Source organism: Crinia signifera, chromosome 6, assembly GCF_055691185.1.
Source record: "Crinia signifera chromosome 6, ASM5569118v1, whole genome shotgun sequence".
NCBI lineage: Eukaryota > Metazoa > Chordata > Amphibia > Anura > Myobatrachidae > Crinia > Crinia signifera.
In genome coordinates, this window is record NC_139222.1 from 253,358,010 (window position 1) to 253,374,190 (window position 16,181).

At 42.0% G+C, this 16,181-nt stretch overlaps 1 protein-coding gene across 5 annotated transcripts in view; it reads left to right on the forward strand.

The window, feature by feature from the left end:
• EXOC6 (exocyst complex component 6) overlaps positions 1–16,181 on the forward strand; it is a 277,290-nt gene that overhangs the window by 137,234 nt on the left and 123,875 nt on the right. For all 5 annotated transcript variants that reach the window (XM_083149343.1, XM_083149345.1, XM_083149346.1 and 2 more), the window contains exons 13-15: positions 11,055–11,152; positions 12,945–13,050; positions 14,984–15,093. In XM_083149343.1, the coding sequence (XP_083005469.1) occupies positions 11,055–11,152; positions 12,945–13,050; positions 14,984–15,093 (314 nt within the window). The remainder of the gene's footprint in view (positions 1–11,054; positions 11,153–12,944; positions 13,051–14,983; positions 15,094–16,181) is intronic.

Here is a 16,181-nt window from a genome sequence, read left to right on the forward strand (position 1 = left end):
AATGTAAATTACCGTGCCCAATTGATACCCTGGGGTTTATTCAATTCTCCCCAAAAGTTGACACTATCAGGGTTTTTTTTTACCTGCCTGGAGGCAGCTGTAACAAAATCCTCGAAAAGTGCTGCCCCCACCTTCAAAAAAAAAAAAAAATTGGGCACGATTGAATCCTTCCAAGTATGAGATTTTCTCAATATTGGGGCCCTCAGCTGTGCTTCTAAGGAAACATAGTCTCCCTGTACTATTCCCTACAAAATACATTTTATTTCTGTGCCGTAGTAGAGTACCATGATGCTTAGTAACATCACTGCACAAAAATTTAACAACTATAATACTCTGCGGTCTCGGGTTCAGGTCCACGGGTTCAGGTCCCACATTGACTTGACTGTATGGAGTTTGTAGAATCTCCGGGTACTCTTGTTTCTCACCACATTCCAAAGATATACTAGTTAGTAGGTTAATTGGCTTTTTAAAAAAAAATAAAGAAGAAAATAACCTTTTGGAGCGCTGTGGAATAGCTGTGTGCTATAATAAATAACTGATCATAAATAAAACAAATATATCATCCTGTGATATGTGCACATAATTAGGAGCATTCAGATGCCTTGTCTAAATTCATCAAGGAACATCACTGTGTCAAGTCCTCTCATATGAAGAAGCAGAATTGTGTACCCCTGCAGGTGCCACCATCTTGGCCTGGAAATCCTCATACCTGCCCCATAAGCAGGAACTTTCATGCAAAATATGATTAAAACAACTTGAGCTTTTGTAAATTACTGAACCGAGTACAAATTAAAAATTAAATTAAATAGTTGCAAAAATGCAGAATTTAGTGGCATTGTATGAATTAGACCAGTGTTTTTCAACCACTGTGCCGTAGTACTAGTGTGTCTTGTGCTGACTCTAATGCGTCTTGAGCTGTTCTCAAGTGTGCGACCAGAGCTATACATGAGTTTACAGCCACCACCACCAGTTCAACTGTTATTCAGTGTCTCTTGTTTTCATGTGAAGGCCAATGTATTTTATTTTTTGTTTCCTGTGGGAACTGGAGTGTTTTTTTGTTTTTTTCATATGGGGAGGTAATGGTTTTTATTTTTTTTTCCCTGTGGGGGGCAATGACCTCTGGAGGTCTGATGGTGTGCTTCGGCAATTTAACAAACTTGTTTGGTGTGCCGTGAGGTTGAAAACCACTGAATTAGATCATGGTAATATTTTTTTTTTTATATTTAAATTTTTATTATTTGCAATTTTTGACATATAAAAAACCAGGACAACAAAGTCCGTACATTTTATACACGACAATACAATTGTACAAGACAAAAACATTACCTATTTGACAAGAGTTTTCCCTTTTTCCGAACAGTTGGTTTGGGGCAAATAATCATAGAGTGTGTTACCACTCTTCTCTGGCTTTTTGCCAATCTCTCCAAAGTTTAACCTTTTTATTATTATATTTCTTCCCCGACGTTTCCATCTTATAATTATGTTCTATTTTGCTCACTACCTTCTGCAGTGTGGGGCTCTGCTCCTGTTTCCACAGTTGCGCAATTGATGCTCTCACTGCACATATTATTTGATTTAATAAATACTTTTGTGAATTATTTAGTTCCATTGGAAGTATGTGCAGGAGGGTCATTTGTGGCGTCAATTGTACTGCTGAGCCGACACACTGCAGGATTAGGTTTCCTATCTCTGTCCAGAGATCTATCAGACTATCACAGGCCCAGAATATGTGTTTTATGTCTCCTTTCTTCTCACATCTCCAGCATCTATCTGGTTGATCTGGGAAGAATCTATTGATTTTGGCCGGTGTATAGTATGTCTGGTAGAATACTCTATAGAATTTCTCTATCTGTATTGTAGAATTAGACATCTGGTTTACCGAGGAAAACAGTTGTGCCCATTGTGCCTTGTCCCAGGAAAAATTCAACTCCCTTTCCCTTTTTAGCTGCCATCTTGTTTTATTTTCTTCTCCCTCTCTCTCATGTTGAAGTATTTTATACCAAAAGGTTATTCCCCCTTTTTTTTTAAATCCGTCCACTTGGCTTATCCAATCTTTCGGGGGTGTTTTTGGGACTATCGTTTCAAATATACCAGATTGGAGCCAGTGTCTAATCTGGAGATATTTAAAAAACTCCGAGTTGGGAAGACCGTACTTTCTTTTTATCTGCTCAAAAGACATTAACTGTCCATTTTCATGTACATCATCCAATGTTTTTATTGCGTGGTTTCCCCACTGTTCCAAGATTAAATTTGGTATTATTTTTGATAAAACATTCAAGGAGAGGCACGCTATCGGGGCACCTTCTAGATTATTCCTTCTCATAAGGTCCTGCCATTTCTGTAGGATCAATTTAGTGGCTTCCGCTAAGCCTTTACAGTTTTTACTTATTTTATGGGGGAGCCAGATTAGATCTTTAGGGGTCAATGTGGGTGGGTTATTGAGTTCCAGGTCAACCCAGCCATTATTTTTCATGGGACAGCTCCAGTTCTTAATTTGGTCTAATAACGCGGCGGATTGGTATAATTCTAAATTTGGGACGGCCAGTCCCCCTCTCTCTTTGGGGAGCATAAGATATGTTTTGGCTATCTTTGGTCGTTTATTTCTCCAAATGTATTTGTTAAACAGGGAGTTGAATCTCCGAGTCCAGTACTTGGGAAGTCTTTTTGGGATGGCTCTAAACAAATATAAAATCTTTGGTAGAAGGAACATCTTTAGGGTCGCCACTCTACCTATTACAGAGGTCTCGATGTTCATCCATTTATTGACCTTTATATTTAGTTGGGCTAACAGAGGGGCATAGTTGAAATCAACTATGTCCCTTTGTTTGGCGGCTAGTTGTACCCCAAGGTATTGTAGGGAATTTTTTTTCCAGTTAAATTTATAGCGTTCTCTCAGATGCTTCTGTTCAGTTGAATCTAGGTTCATTGGGAGAGCTTCCGTTTTATTCGCATTTAATTTATAATATGAAACAGTTGCGAATTTCTCTATAATAATTAATAGAGCTGAGAGGGATTCCTCTGGGTTTGTAACAAAAAGGAGAATGTCATCTGCATAGAGTAGAACTTTGTTCTGGGAACTCTCCCCCAATGGACCAGAGACTTCTCGGCTCTGTCTGATTAATTCCGCCAGTGGCTCTATTGCCAGTATATATATTATGGGGGAAAGAGGACATCCCTGCCTTGTCCCGTTTGTTATCTGAAATTTATTTGAGGTATACCCATTGCAGTACACGGTTGCCGATGGAAACGAGTACAAGGCAAGGATGGCTCTAAGGAAGTTGCCCTCCAATCCATATTTCTGGAGGACCTTTTCCATAAAGGTCCAATGCAAACGGTCAAACGCTTTCTCTCCATCGAGCGATAGCGCCACTAGCTGGAACTCTGCTTTTTCGGCATACTCCATTATATGGAGTGCCCTATATACATTATGTGGGCCCTGTCTGTCTTTTACAAAACCAGCTTGGTCTATATGTACTAATTCTCTTAATATTGGCGAGAGCCTATTAACAATACATTTAGCGTAAATTTTAATGTCGGTGTTAAGTAAGGCTATTGGCCTATAATTTGCGGGTATTGTAGGGTCTTTTCCTTCCTTCTCTATCATGACCACTCGCGCTTCGAGCATCTCTCCTGGAAATTTACCTAATCTGTTTCCTTCTTGAAATGTCTGGAGCAGGATTGGAGCTATTTCTTCTTGGTATATTAGAAAAAAATTATTTATAAAGCCGTCCGGGCCCGGGCTTTTATTTGATTTCAAAGATTTAATTGCTACTATAATTTCTTGTTGGGACCATGGAGTGTTTAGTTTTTCTCTCTGTTGTTCAGTGAGTTTAGGTAGTTTTACTGTATCTAAGAACTGATCGATTTCGGAAGGGGTAGGTTGTGGGGTGCCTTCATCTGTTTTTAAATTATATAGGTTACTCAAGTATTTGGAGAAAATATTTGGTATATCTGCAGGATTTGTTATTTTCTCGCCTTTATGGTTGTATAGGGCTTTTACTGCATTTTTAATTCTAGCGCCTTTAATTTTCCTGGCCATAAACTTCGTGGCCTTATTGGCTTCACCAGAGCCCTAATACATCCATCTTCTTCGAAAGGTCCGGGATTCTCTTGTCATTACATACAATACATACAACATGGACATATAATCCCCCACCCATACATAAAACATTAAGTGTACTATAATGAGCACAAAAGAACTCTCCTATCCAGGTGAGTTGCATGTCATTTATCGGGGGGTAGCGACTTTACCTTTCCCCTCTCTATTTGCTTATTCTTATGTACCCCATCACCCACCCAAAGAGGAGATATGGTAAATAAACCATATTGGTTTTCGCCTGCTTTAAACCTGATTTCCCCCTAAGAGAAAAAAAAAAAAAAAAAAAAAAAAGGAAAAAAGGATCAGGGTTATAGGGGAAGGATATTGTGTTTGTAATGTTCGTCTTATGGCTGGGCGCTTTCCATGATGGGTAACTTCAGCTTTTATCCGCCCTATGTATATGCTTATTTTGTTGATATCTATATCATTTTATATAAACACTTACATCCTATTACGCTATGATAATGATACTATATGGCCAAATTTATGTTGTGTAGTGATTTCCTCATGCTTCTAAAATGGGTAGTGGAATGTGGGGGGAAGATACCGTGTTTATAATATTTGTCCTAGAACTGGACATTTTTCCGTGTTGGGTGCATTAAACTTTTATCCACCCTGTGCTCATGCTAGTCTTGCTAGTATTAGTGTCATTTTTAATATTTCACCCAAAGTTTATATTCTATTACATTAATTACACAACTATCATAATAAATATACGCTAAGTCATAATGTGTCATTTTTTCTAATGCTTCTGCTGAGCTATCCTTGTTTCATTTACATAAACGTGAAAGTGCATCTAAGTTAAAAAAAAAAAAAAAAAAAAAAACCAACACAACAAGAAAAGGCCATATAGTAAGGCCGCGCTTGCTTCTGATTGGTACGTTACCTTATTTTCTCTAGCTTCTAGGGCAAATCTTACTTCATATAGGTATCTTATTTCGTATATATGCATATATATTCATTCTAAATCATAATCTTAGGATATAAAACCATCACATAACCATAATAATATTACCTCCCCCCCGATCCCCTCCCCCTCCCAACTCTCCCTCATCCCTTAACCCGCACAGTTCAGCATAGTTCAGTCCCTTCAAAATGAGACTAATTTTGGGGAGGCAGGGAGAGAAAAAATAAGATAAAAAAAAAAAAAAAGAAAAAAAGAAAAAAAAGAAAAAGCCCTCAGTAGGGGAAGGCCGTATATTGGGGCCACGCTTGTTTCTGATTCATTCCTTTTCTTATTTCCCTAGTTTCCAGGTTAGATCTTACTTCTTATGGGTATCTTGTTTCGTATGTGTCCATATATCTTCATTTTAAGTCGCAGTATTAAGGGAGAAAATCTTCACGTGACAATGATAGTCTTCCCTCTTCCGCCCCCCCCCCCCTCTCCTAGCTCTCCCTCTCCTTCTAGGCCGCACAATTCAGTCCAATCAAAAATGGGCGAGAAAAAGAAAAAGAGAAAAAAAAAGAAAGGCTAAGACTGATTTTGGGGCGGCAGAGAAGGAGGGAGAAAAAAAAAAAAAAAAAAGAAAGAATTAATTAGGGTCAGGTTCCATAGGTCTGTTCCTTCATGTAGTCGTGGCCGGGGTCCAAACTTGCTGTAAGTCTGTCAATTTTACCCCTTCCTCTATGGGGGTCTGTAGGTTCCATTGTTTCAGGCCCTCTCTTGCTTCCTGTTCCGTTCTCCATACTTTTACTGTGTCTCTATGTGAGACTATGAGCCTCACTGGAAACCCCCATTTATATTTGATTTTAGCTTGTCTTAATATCATGGGTGTTTTAGCAAAGGCTCTCCTGTTTGCCAAAGTTGCAGCAGATAAATCACCATATATCTGCAAATTGCGCAATGTCTCTGAGTTTTTCTCCTCATCTCTAGAGGCAAACAATATTTGCTCCTTTATGTGATAATAGTGTAGTTTTAGAATCACATCTCGAGGCAAGTCAGCTTGTACCGATTTAGGTTTTGGTAGTCTGTGTATCCTGTCAATGATCAAATGTTCTTTTGATACTTCTGGGAGCATTTTTTGAAATAATTCAGAGGCATATTGGTTTAATCTAGCATCAGGGATTTTCTCTGGGACTCCCCTAATTTTTAGGTTGTTTCTTCTTGCTTGATCTTCCATGCTTGTTAGCTTATTTTTTAGCATAGATACTTCTTCTTGGACGGTTTCATGGGCTATTTTTAGGTTATTATAAGCTTCTGCCATATTTTCTAGCCTTCTCTCTGTTTGGTCCGTCCTTTCACCCAAGGCTACCACTTCTTTTGTTATAGTTTGAAATTGGGTTTTAATTTCAACTGAGAGGTCATTTTTTAGGTCTGCCATCAATTGCGCCATCTTTCGCAAGGTGATGGGCTCATCTAGGGTTTCTTCTTCTTGGGATAGGGTGATATCAGTCTCTTTTTGGGAAGCTTTCTTTTGCATGGTTGGAGATATGGAAGGTCTCCCTTTCTCTTTATTTGGGGGGGTTTGAACTATTTTGAATATACTCGCTGGTGTATTCATCGCTGATTTTGCTTTTTTTGCTGGCATTATTAGGAGGGTCTTATGGGGGCTATGCCAGGGAGCAACTAGTGACTCCTGCGGGAGGTAAACAAGAGAGGATTTTTAATATTTTTTTAGAGAGGGGGGGAGGCGCCACATCTTATGTATTTATATAATTATGCATGTCTTACAGGAGATCACACCCTTGTTTCTCCTGTAAATCCTTGTAACCTGGGAAGGGGCACGGAGCAGGGCTATTCTGTATTAGTAAGTTCATGCAGGTTTAACAGGTTTTAAGCTGACTCTTTTGAAAAGAAAATTATTTGAGATATCTCACCCATCTTCTTTGCTGTACGTCTCTTATGGGTTGCTTCAGGTGCCCGTGGGTCTGAACAGGTCTGTGCAGGGCAATCTCTGTGGCCTGTTATCTCTGCTCGGCCGTGGGGTTTTATGCTGCTGTGTCTGTCTGTAACTGGACCGGGCCTCCTCCCCAGTCTCCAGCTACCGTCCTGTTTAGTTCTGCTGTTATGCAGCTTGGTTGCTGCGGCGAATCACCGGGCCGGGTCTCTTTCTCAAGCTCCGGGTACAATCCCGCTTGATTGCTGCTGCTGTGGCGCTTAAGCGCTGCTATGCCGCTCGGGTCAGCTCACCCATCCTGTTCCACGAGCAGCTCTAATCTCTCCACCGCTCTGTCTGCTTCGCTCACCCTGGCAGCGGCGGCGCCTATCCGGGCACTGCAGTTCCGCTTGCCGGGGAGTGAGCTGTATAGCCAAGTCTCAGACGGGGATATCTCTGTCTCGCTCAGGTTGAAGCTGGCGCGACCTGCATGTGCGTGCTTCAGCGTCCTACGTCCTGCTTCCTGCTTCCTCTCCCCGTTGTGGTGCCTCCGTCATGCCCCCACCAGCGCTAGCCCGATCATGGTAATATTAATGAATAATCTAACACAATTTTATTTTGTTTATCTACTTTCAGTGTACAAGTAATTCTTTATACATAAAATTTAATAAATAAGGAAAAGATCTGCAAACAGTTAGGGATCCATTCAATTAGTAGTGAAGGGGGTCAGATGTCATTGCAGTGGCTTATAAATGACGGCGGCGCTACCCAAACTTGCGCCCTCGCAGCCCAATCTCTCAATGGGGCTGCACGCAAATATCTGTGAATCTGACGGTACTGTAAGTGTGGCACATAGCTGACAGGGGTGAGACCATCGTTCCTAATTGAATTGACCCCATTGTGTCTGTGCTGTGCAAACCCACATTAATTAAATGATCTTGTTTGTGGCATAGCAGATCGTCACGAAGAATACCCGATGTCCCCAATTTTCCTTGCCATCTGTGTGTGGCGGTTGTGTCCTGACGTTTAAACGATTTCAATAATCAAACACGAAATAACTTAAAAATAAAGTTCAAAAATATTGATGAATGTTTTTGTTATTTGAATGATGACGTTCATAAGAACAGTGACATTCCTGAACTGGAGCTCTTGTATAGAATACAGTATATCGCCTACTAAGTCACATACATGATAATTCTTCCTAATGATTTCTTTGTCACACAATTTAGACGGCAGTGACTTGCCTTTGGAATATAGAGTTTGTCAGCGTTGTTGCTTTGAACATTGAGAACCACCTGGTTGTTTTCAAGCAACAGAAAACACAACTTCTAAAGATAATGACCCCAACAGCAAGATGGCGCTCTGTGCCTTCTCTTATGGTGCTCAAGAATGGGCTCGGTGCTTTATAAATCGCTGCCTTGGAAATATTTGCAGTGGTTTAGCTTGTGTATATCTGATCCAAATTTTTTTTTGTGTGTTTGTTTAAAGCGAACGGCTTTAATTGATAGATATTTTAACAATGGAAATAAAACTTTTGGGGCCAATTCTTTTGTATTAAAAAATCTTTTTGTTATCCTAATATATGTTGGGTCCTATTTATAAAATAAATAAATTGTGGGACATTCCCCAAAAACACACGTTCTCGGGTGATGTCCACAAATATCAGGTGTCACTTGAATAAATCCTGGGGTGGGGGGTGCACAGCAGATATCAGAGATATCTACTACCATACTCGATTTTTGACCACAAAATGAGGGCTGCTTCTTATGGGGTTAGCCGTTGTAGCCCATGGGCTGCATTCTGCAGGGTTTATCGGGAAGATCCCTCCTCAGCAATGGAAGGTAGCACATCTGTAGTGTAATGACCCTGCATACGCAGTAGAGGGCTTGGGGCCTGAAAGAGAGGTTATCGTATTTGGTTTTGGTCATTCGGTAGGCAGTGTCCAAGTTGACAGTCAAACAGTCGACCACTTTTGACATGATCAAAAGATCAACACAAGCAGAAGGTCGACATGCTATTTTCACTTTTTTGTGTCTGTGTTGACATAGGTTGACATGGACATCGTATAAGTGTACTCGCTGTGCCCGCTGGAATGGTAAAGTATGAACAGGTCGATTTAAAAAAAATGTTGACCTAATGCATGTCGACTTTTTTCATGTGTCCACCTTTTGACTGTCGACCAATAGTGCTTTTCCATTTATGTTGCACAATTATAGAAAACTTTGATTTTTATAAAGTTATGTTTGATGGCTAGGAATTTCAATAGTTCGGTTAATATAGGTTTGGCCACTGGGGGCAGTGCTGCAATGAAATAAAAGCATATTTATATGTATATAAGGTGAGGTTAAGGGCATAGCAGCTGCTCATGCTAATATATGTTAATGCGCAGAGTAATGTGACTCTCACTAGCCTAAGTACCTAGTTTACTATTGGCCAATTAACATGCAAGACTGAGGAAAATGTAGCACAATCTAGGGTAAAACAGGAAATACTCAGGTCTGATATGACGGGCACCAGGTGTCATTTAGCCTTATATGTCCATTTATCAGTGGCGGTTTTTACCTATGGGCTGCAGTCCCCCCCAGGTAAAATCCGCCACTGTAGTGAAGCCAGATCCAGTCTGTGAGACTGCACTGGCTTCACTATGACTGACAGTGACTTCCTATTGGAAGTCCGGCCTGCCAGTCACAAAGGCAGTCCCATTGGGAGGTGTTCCCTCCCTCCGGGATGCCTTTCTGTGGGCTGCCGTGTAAAACTGGCGATTGCGCATGCGCAGTACCTATATCGGTACTGCGCACGTGCTGGTCCCGGTGCCTGTCATTTTTATTGTACAGGCGCCGGGACCAAGATTCATTCTATGGGCTGTTGCCGAAACAGTCCACATAAGCTGGCCATATGCGCAGTACAGAGGTTTGTACTGCGCATGCGCCAGTCCCGGCGCCTGTTTTCAAAGCACAGGCGCCGGGGACCCGGGAGAAGAGGCAACGGCGGCGGCTGGGGGAGGGGGGGCCTGAATCGCGGTACCCCCACTGCGGCCAGAGGCAGCCCCCCTCCCCCAAGAAAGTAAGAGCTGCCACTGGACTTTATAATAAAATAAAACCCCAACTAATCCTAAGTACACGATGGGCCTGATTCGTATTTGTAAGTAAAGCAAATTATCAAGCAACTGGACAAAACCATATGGCACTGCAGGTGGGGCAGATGTAATCAGTACAGACAGATTTAGATTTTTGTGGGTTATATTTTTCCTGTGGCGGCTTTATTTTTTACTCTGCGATATAGATTTTAGATTGCATACACACCACCCAAATCTAGCTCTCTCTGCACATGTTACATCTGCCTCACCTGCAGTGCAGCATAGTTGTACTTGATGCAATGCTTTACTTATAAGCCTAAATCAAGCCCTATGGGGGAACTAAGGTGCAAGAAAAGTAGCAAACTTGAGGAAAGAGTGCATAGCACAGGAATCGCAACATACGACACAAAATGAAACGGTCACATCTGAGAACCAGAATAAAGTTTCTGTGCAGCCAAAACTCCCTGTGGCCGGGGAAGGAAACATTTCAATCACAGACCAACATTTCGCCGTGCGCCTTTGCCTATTCCGGAATAGGTCATACTGGAGGATACTAATGTATTTATTCATCGGGAGTGTATTTATCTTCTGAATTTTTATATTGTATAATTTGTTCACATTTATTTATTAAATTTTTATCATATATATATTTACCTTCTATTTATGAATGAATAAAATCTTGTATTTTTAATGATACAGTCGTGTGGCGCTCTCTTTCATATACAAATTATAAATAAGCCTAATTTAGTAGAATTAATGTGTATATATATTTTATTCATTTGGGTTATGTTTATGCTTATAGGCCAAACCCCACGATTTTAGCGGGGACCGTGCATCGCCATAGCTGGGGGTCATACACACACAGAGTGATCTGTGCTCCATTTCTAAACCATCTGGTCAGATCGCTTAGACATGGGGCCGAAATCGCCCCGTTTGTATGCCCCTTAAGGCGGCAGTTCTGTACTGATAGTCTGGTTTTCACCATCGCAAGGGTTCTCCACTCCAGGAGTCACTGGTTGTTATTGAGCACCAAGTATAAATACGTTGCCTTGTTTTCTTCCAGGGATATGGATTTCCTGTTAATCGGCTCTTTGATCTGTTGTATGAAGTTAGAGACAAATATAATGAAACTCTGCTGAAGAAATGGGCTGGGCTGTTCAGGTAATTGTTATTTTTATAAAGGGCTTTGGGTACGGGTGCAAATCAAATCACGTACATCATAGTATCACATTGTGAGGGCACATACACCATATTGTGACCTTGTGAGGGCACTTACACCATAGCGTGACCTTGTGAGGGCACTTACCTCATAGTTTCATGTTCTGGGGCCACTTACATGATAATGTCACGTTCTGAGGCCACTTAGGGCCTTTTTCTGGTGCAATTGCAGATGAAACATCTCTCTCTAATGGACCGTACCATGTACACTGCAGGTGGGGCGGATGTAACATGTGCAGAGAGCGTTACATTTGGCTGAGTTATTTTGTTTCTGTGCAGGGTAAATACTGGCTGCTCTATTTTTACACTGCAATATAGATATCGGATTGAAGTACAAACCCCACCCAAATCTGTTTCTGCACATGTTACATCTGCCCCACCTGCAGTGCATATGGTTTTGTCTATTAGAGAGTGAATTTGCTTCGCAAGTGAACCAGAATCAGGCCCTCATATCCTAGTGTCACGTTCTGAGGCAGTTAAAAAATAGCTTGCAGTATTTTGGAAAAATGCATGTTTGTACTACAAGTATAATACTAATACACTATATATAATACTATAATACTAATCTGAGTATGTGTAGACATATATATATATATATATATATATATATATATATATATATATATATATAGGGGAGCGGGGGTGGCGGCACTCAGAAAGTAATTAATACAGCAGACAGGGTTTTAAGAAACCGACTTTTCAAGGTCCGTAGACCATTTTATCAAGGTGCTGGTGTGAACCTTGATAAAATGGTCTACGGACCTTGAAACGTCGGTTTCTTAAAACCCTGTCTGCTGTATTCATTACTCTCTGAGTGCCGCCACCCCCGCTCCCCTATTGCAAGTGGAGACGCACATGCACCTCCATAGGCTAACTACTCCTCACCTCTATGAGATGAAGTACCGCTAGCGACCACTAGAGGCTACTCGAATGAACCAAATGACTCCTTTGTGTGTAAAAAGATGCCATAACAGAAAGTGAAAGCAATTTTTGCTGGGGCACTTGATCTGTTTCAAACTTGCTGGATATGGAGAGAGGGAGCTGTGAAGACAGTGATTGGAGGTAGGAGCAGATACCGGGTGGGGGGTGGTGGGTTTGTTGGCTGACAACTGTCACAGCTCAAAGTGAAAGTGTGTGTGAACATTATTAACATGTGTCGGTCTCCTATTCTGAGTGGAGGCATCGTTCTGTGCGCTGAGACAATAAGTGGTCAGCAAACTCATGAGGAAGCATCGCAATTGGTGAGGCATGAGTTCTACCGTGTTCTCACTACCAGTGAGAAATACACGACACTGCAGGGACGGACCCCCGTTCTCACTGCAAGGCAAATTCCCGGGTGAAAAAGTTCTACCCGGTAATTTGCCTTTTAACACTGGTTTTTATGCAGTGAGAACGTTTCAACCCGTATCTGCATACCCGGATCTCAAACACGGGTAAAAAGAAGGGTTTTAGCCATGTATGAGATCCGGGTATGCGACCCGTTCACACTGCAGAAAAACCTGTGTTAAAAGGCCAATTCAGGGGTCGACATGCTAGACCCGGGAATTTGCCTGCAGTGAGAACAGGGTATTACTTGTCGCCTCATTCATGTTACTGCTTTCTAGTGAATGGTTTGTTTGCATTCATCTGAATATGGCTTCAGCCCACAAGGCCGCTGTCCGCACAACAAGTACGTCAGGGGAACCTTCCAGGTAAATCCACTTCCTACTTTTGTTCATTTGTTTGTTTATTTTAGGGACATTTTTGAAGCTGATAACTACAGCCCAATCCCCGTAGCAAACGAAGAGGAGTACAGAGCTGTAATTAGCAAGTTTCCTTTCCAAGATCCAGATGGTGACAAGGTAACTAAGCTCTGCTTAGGAAGAGTTTGTTTGACAGGCTATTGGCCTTATGTACTGTAGCTTGCGTCTGCTGTGTTGGTCCTGTGCATATGTTTAAGTGCAATGAGCCTATTAGTTTGTATAGAGCCATTACTCACCTTTCATGGAGATCATGGTGTCTCTCATGTTGTCATCTCAGGGGGTGTTGTATTAAATTCTTCTGTGGAGGACTGGGGGGACAAGTTACCCATGGCAAGCAACCAATAAGCCTCTAGCTATCATTTTCTATAATGTACTGGATAAATGATAGCTAGAAGCTGATTGGTTAATTGTCTTCTTTAGCTGTCACGCATATCCCCTTAAATGTCTGTCGATCTGGAGGGCGAGGACTCTGCTCCTTATCCGTTTAATTTTGAGTAACCTAATTTTTGATCGTTTGTCTAGTTTTCATTCATTGGAAAAAGTTATATTCAGTAAGGAGGCTTACAGTGTATAGTTTGAAACATTTACTGTTTATTTATTCATTATTTCGTATATCGAAGCACTTTAGAATTAGGAACAAAACAATTATTGAACAGTTAAAAAAAAATAAAAAACACTGGTTAATAACAGACAAAAGGAAGGATTAATTTAAGGGCACATCGATGCGCCTGGACAAATATGCGTGGCAGCTGGATCTCACTTAAAAGTGTACACTACTCCATAGGGTAGCGAACAATTCTATGGGAATAGGGGTATGAGTTGACCAGGTGAAGGGTGCAGGTTGGGCTGCCATTGCCGCGGCAATGGTAATTTGTACCCTTTGAACCGATTTGAATTCCCCCCAAAGAGGTAAGAATGCCATTGTCCAATGTCACCATTTGTCTACTTGTTTATTCATTTGAAACTTTTACATTTAGTAAACAGGAATACAATGTATAGTTACAAACATGTGCTGTGCTTTGAGCTTGAGAGTCGCAGAGCTACTATAGAGTTTCTTCAAGGTTAGCATAGCAGACACACAATAAATATATTTATTTTGTACAATGTAACAACTGTTCAGTGTTATTAGTGAACCGTTGAACTTTTTTGGGTACTTGTTTCCTAGCACGGCGCCCACGATTTTCATCTTATGGCATCTTATGCCATCGTATGCCATATACCCGCATACGATGCATGTGATGCGATATTGTACAATAAAATATTGTATTGCATCGTATGCCATACAATGGCATACAATGCGATGGTATACGATTTTTTATTGTACAACCACCCTGATGGGTCCATACAATCTGAAATGCCCCCCCCCCCCCCATTGTCAACGCCACCCCCAGGATCAACGCCAACCCGAAGCGTGGCGAGCGCAGCGGTACGTGTCCTCCAACCTTTTCATACCCCCACTATCCACGTCGGCGTGGAGTTGATTTTAGATAGTGTGGCGAACGCAGAGAGCCACCGAGCCCAAAGCGTGGCGAGCGCAGCCAGCCCCGCGAGGGGACGCGTATAACTTTACATGTATTCCGCGTCCCCGCGCGGGGCTCGCTGCGCTCGCCACGCTTTGGGTTGGCGTTGATCCTGGGGGTGGCGTTGACAATGGGGGGGCATTTCAGATTGTATGGACCCATCAGGGTGGTTGTACAATAAAGACGTCGTATACCATCGCATTGTATGGCATACGATGCGATACAATATTTTATTGTACAATATTGCGTCGCATCGCATGCCATCGTATACCATATTTGTCTTATGGTATACCATGCGATGGGCGCCGTGCTAGGAAACAAGTACCTTTTATTGTTAATAATATTGGTGCAGCCAATGAAATTGTTTCCCCATACCTGTATAGCTGATGGGGACACGGCACAATACAGAGAAGTGGGCAACAGCATCATCCAAAACTGCATGCAGCTATGTAATGGCTATTAAGGAGTGTATATAGGGTAATAACACTCCCCCTCCCCTTTATTCTGTTTAGCTATACTTTCCAAAGAAGCTCCCGATGTCTCAGTCCGTTCCACAGATTTATATGCAAGTCAAAGAATTTATTTACGCAAGCCTTAAATTTTCAGAATCACTTCATCGGAGGTGAGTGCACGCATTTGATTCAATGACCTGAGAATGCTCAGCGTTTTCACCTGAAATTGCATCTTATTCGCATCAGTGTTCACTGCAGCTGCATTTGCATATTAAATGCTATGTTACAGTGTTTTCCAGGAAAACGCTGTAATGGAGCCAATGCACATAGGGGCCTGATTTTGGTTTGATCGGTCCCCGGTGTGAATACGCATATTCATATGTGCAGGGCTGCTGTGCGGATGCCTTTGCGACTTGCACAATTGCCAAGGTGTTATTGTTATTATTGTTTATTTATATGGCGCCACAATGGTTCCGCAGCACCTGACAATACATAAGATAGCAAAAGAACAAAACAAGAAAATAGTGTTCGCACAGGGGGAGGGTTGGGATGGTCGCGGGCAGGGGGCTGCCACATGGGGACGCCCAGCGGTTCCTGGGCGTGCCCACAAAAACGGTGTGTTCACCCGGGAAAACACTGGGCATCCCCATGTGAACGCAGGCGGGCAGCTGCCTTCCAGGGGCGGGGTGGCTGAAGTCACAGGATGTCAGGCGCCCGTCCCATTCTCATAGCCGGATGCTGCAAATGTAGGTCAGTCAAGACTGACTTATATTTGCCAACATGGGAAAAAAATCATTCGATGGTTGGAAACCATCGAATGATTTCGCCCGCCTGCGAATGGATGTTTATGCTTAACATCCATTTGCAATGCGGAGGGGATTTTTGCACGGTGGCGAGGGGCGGGCGGCATTAGATGGCGCCCCTGATACCGGCATCATGATAACAACAATGTTGGCACCTGAAGCATAATCCACGAAAAGTAGCCTTGGATCCGCAATAATACATCCAGCTACTTTTCCAGGATCCTATGTGTTACGAACCGTAAACCGGACATTTTACACCCCCAAAGAGGCAATAATTCTATAGCCCGATAATGACCATCAGTCATATATCATGTTAGATTAGGAAGGACACATCAGTGTATCCCTTTTGGGCTTTAAGAATAATTTCTCTGAAAAATTCCACTGGTGGACATTCTGTGGGGGGGGGGGTTATTCTGGTCATTTTTACAACATAAATGAGTTCGCTAACATAAACA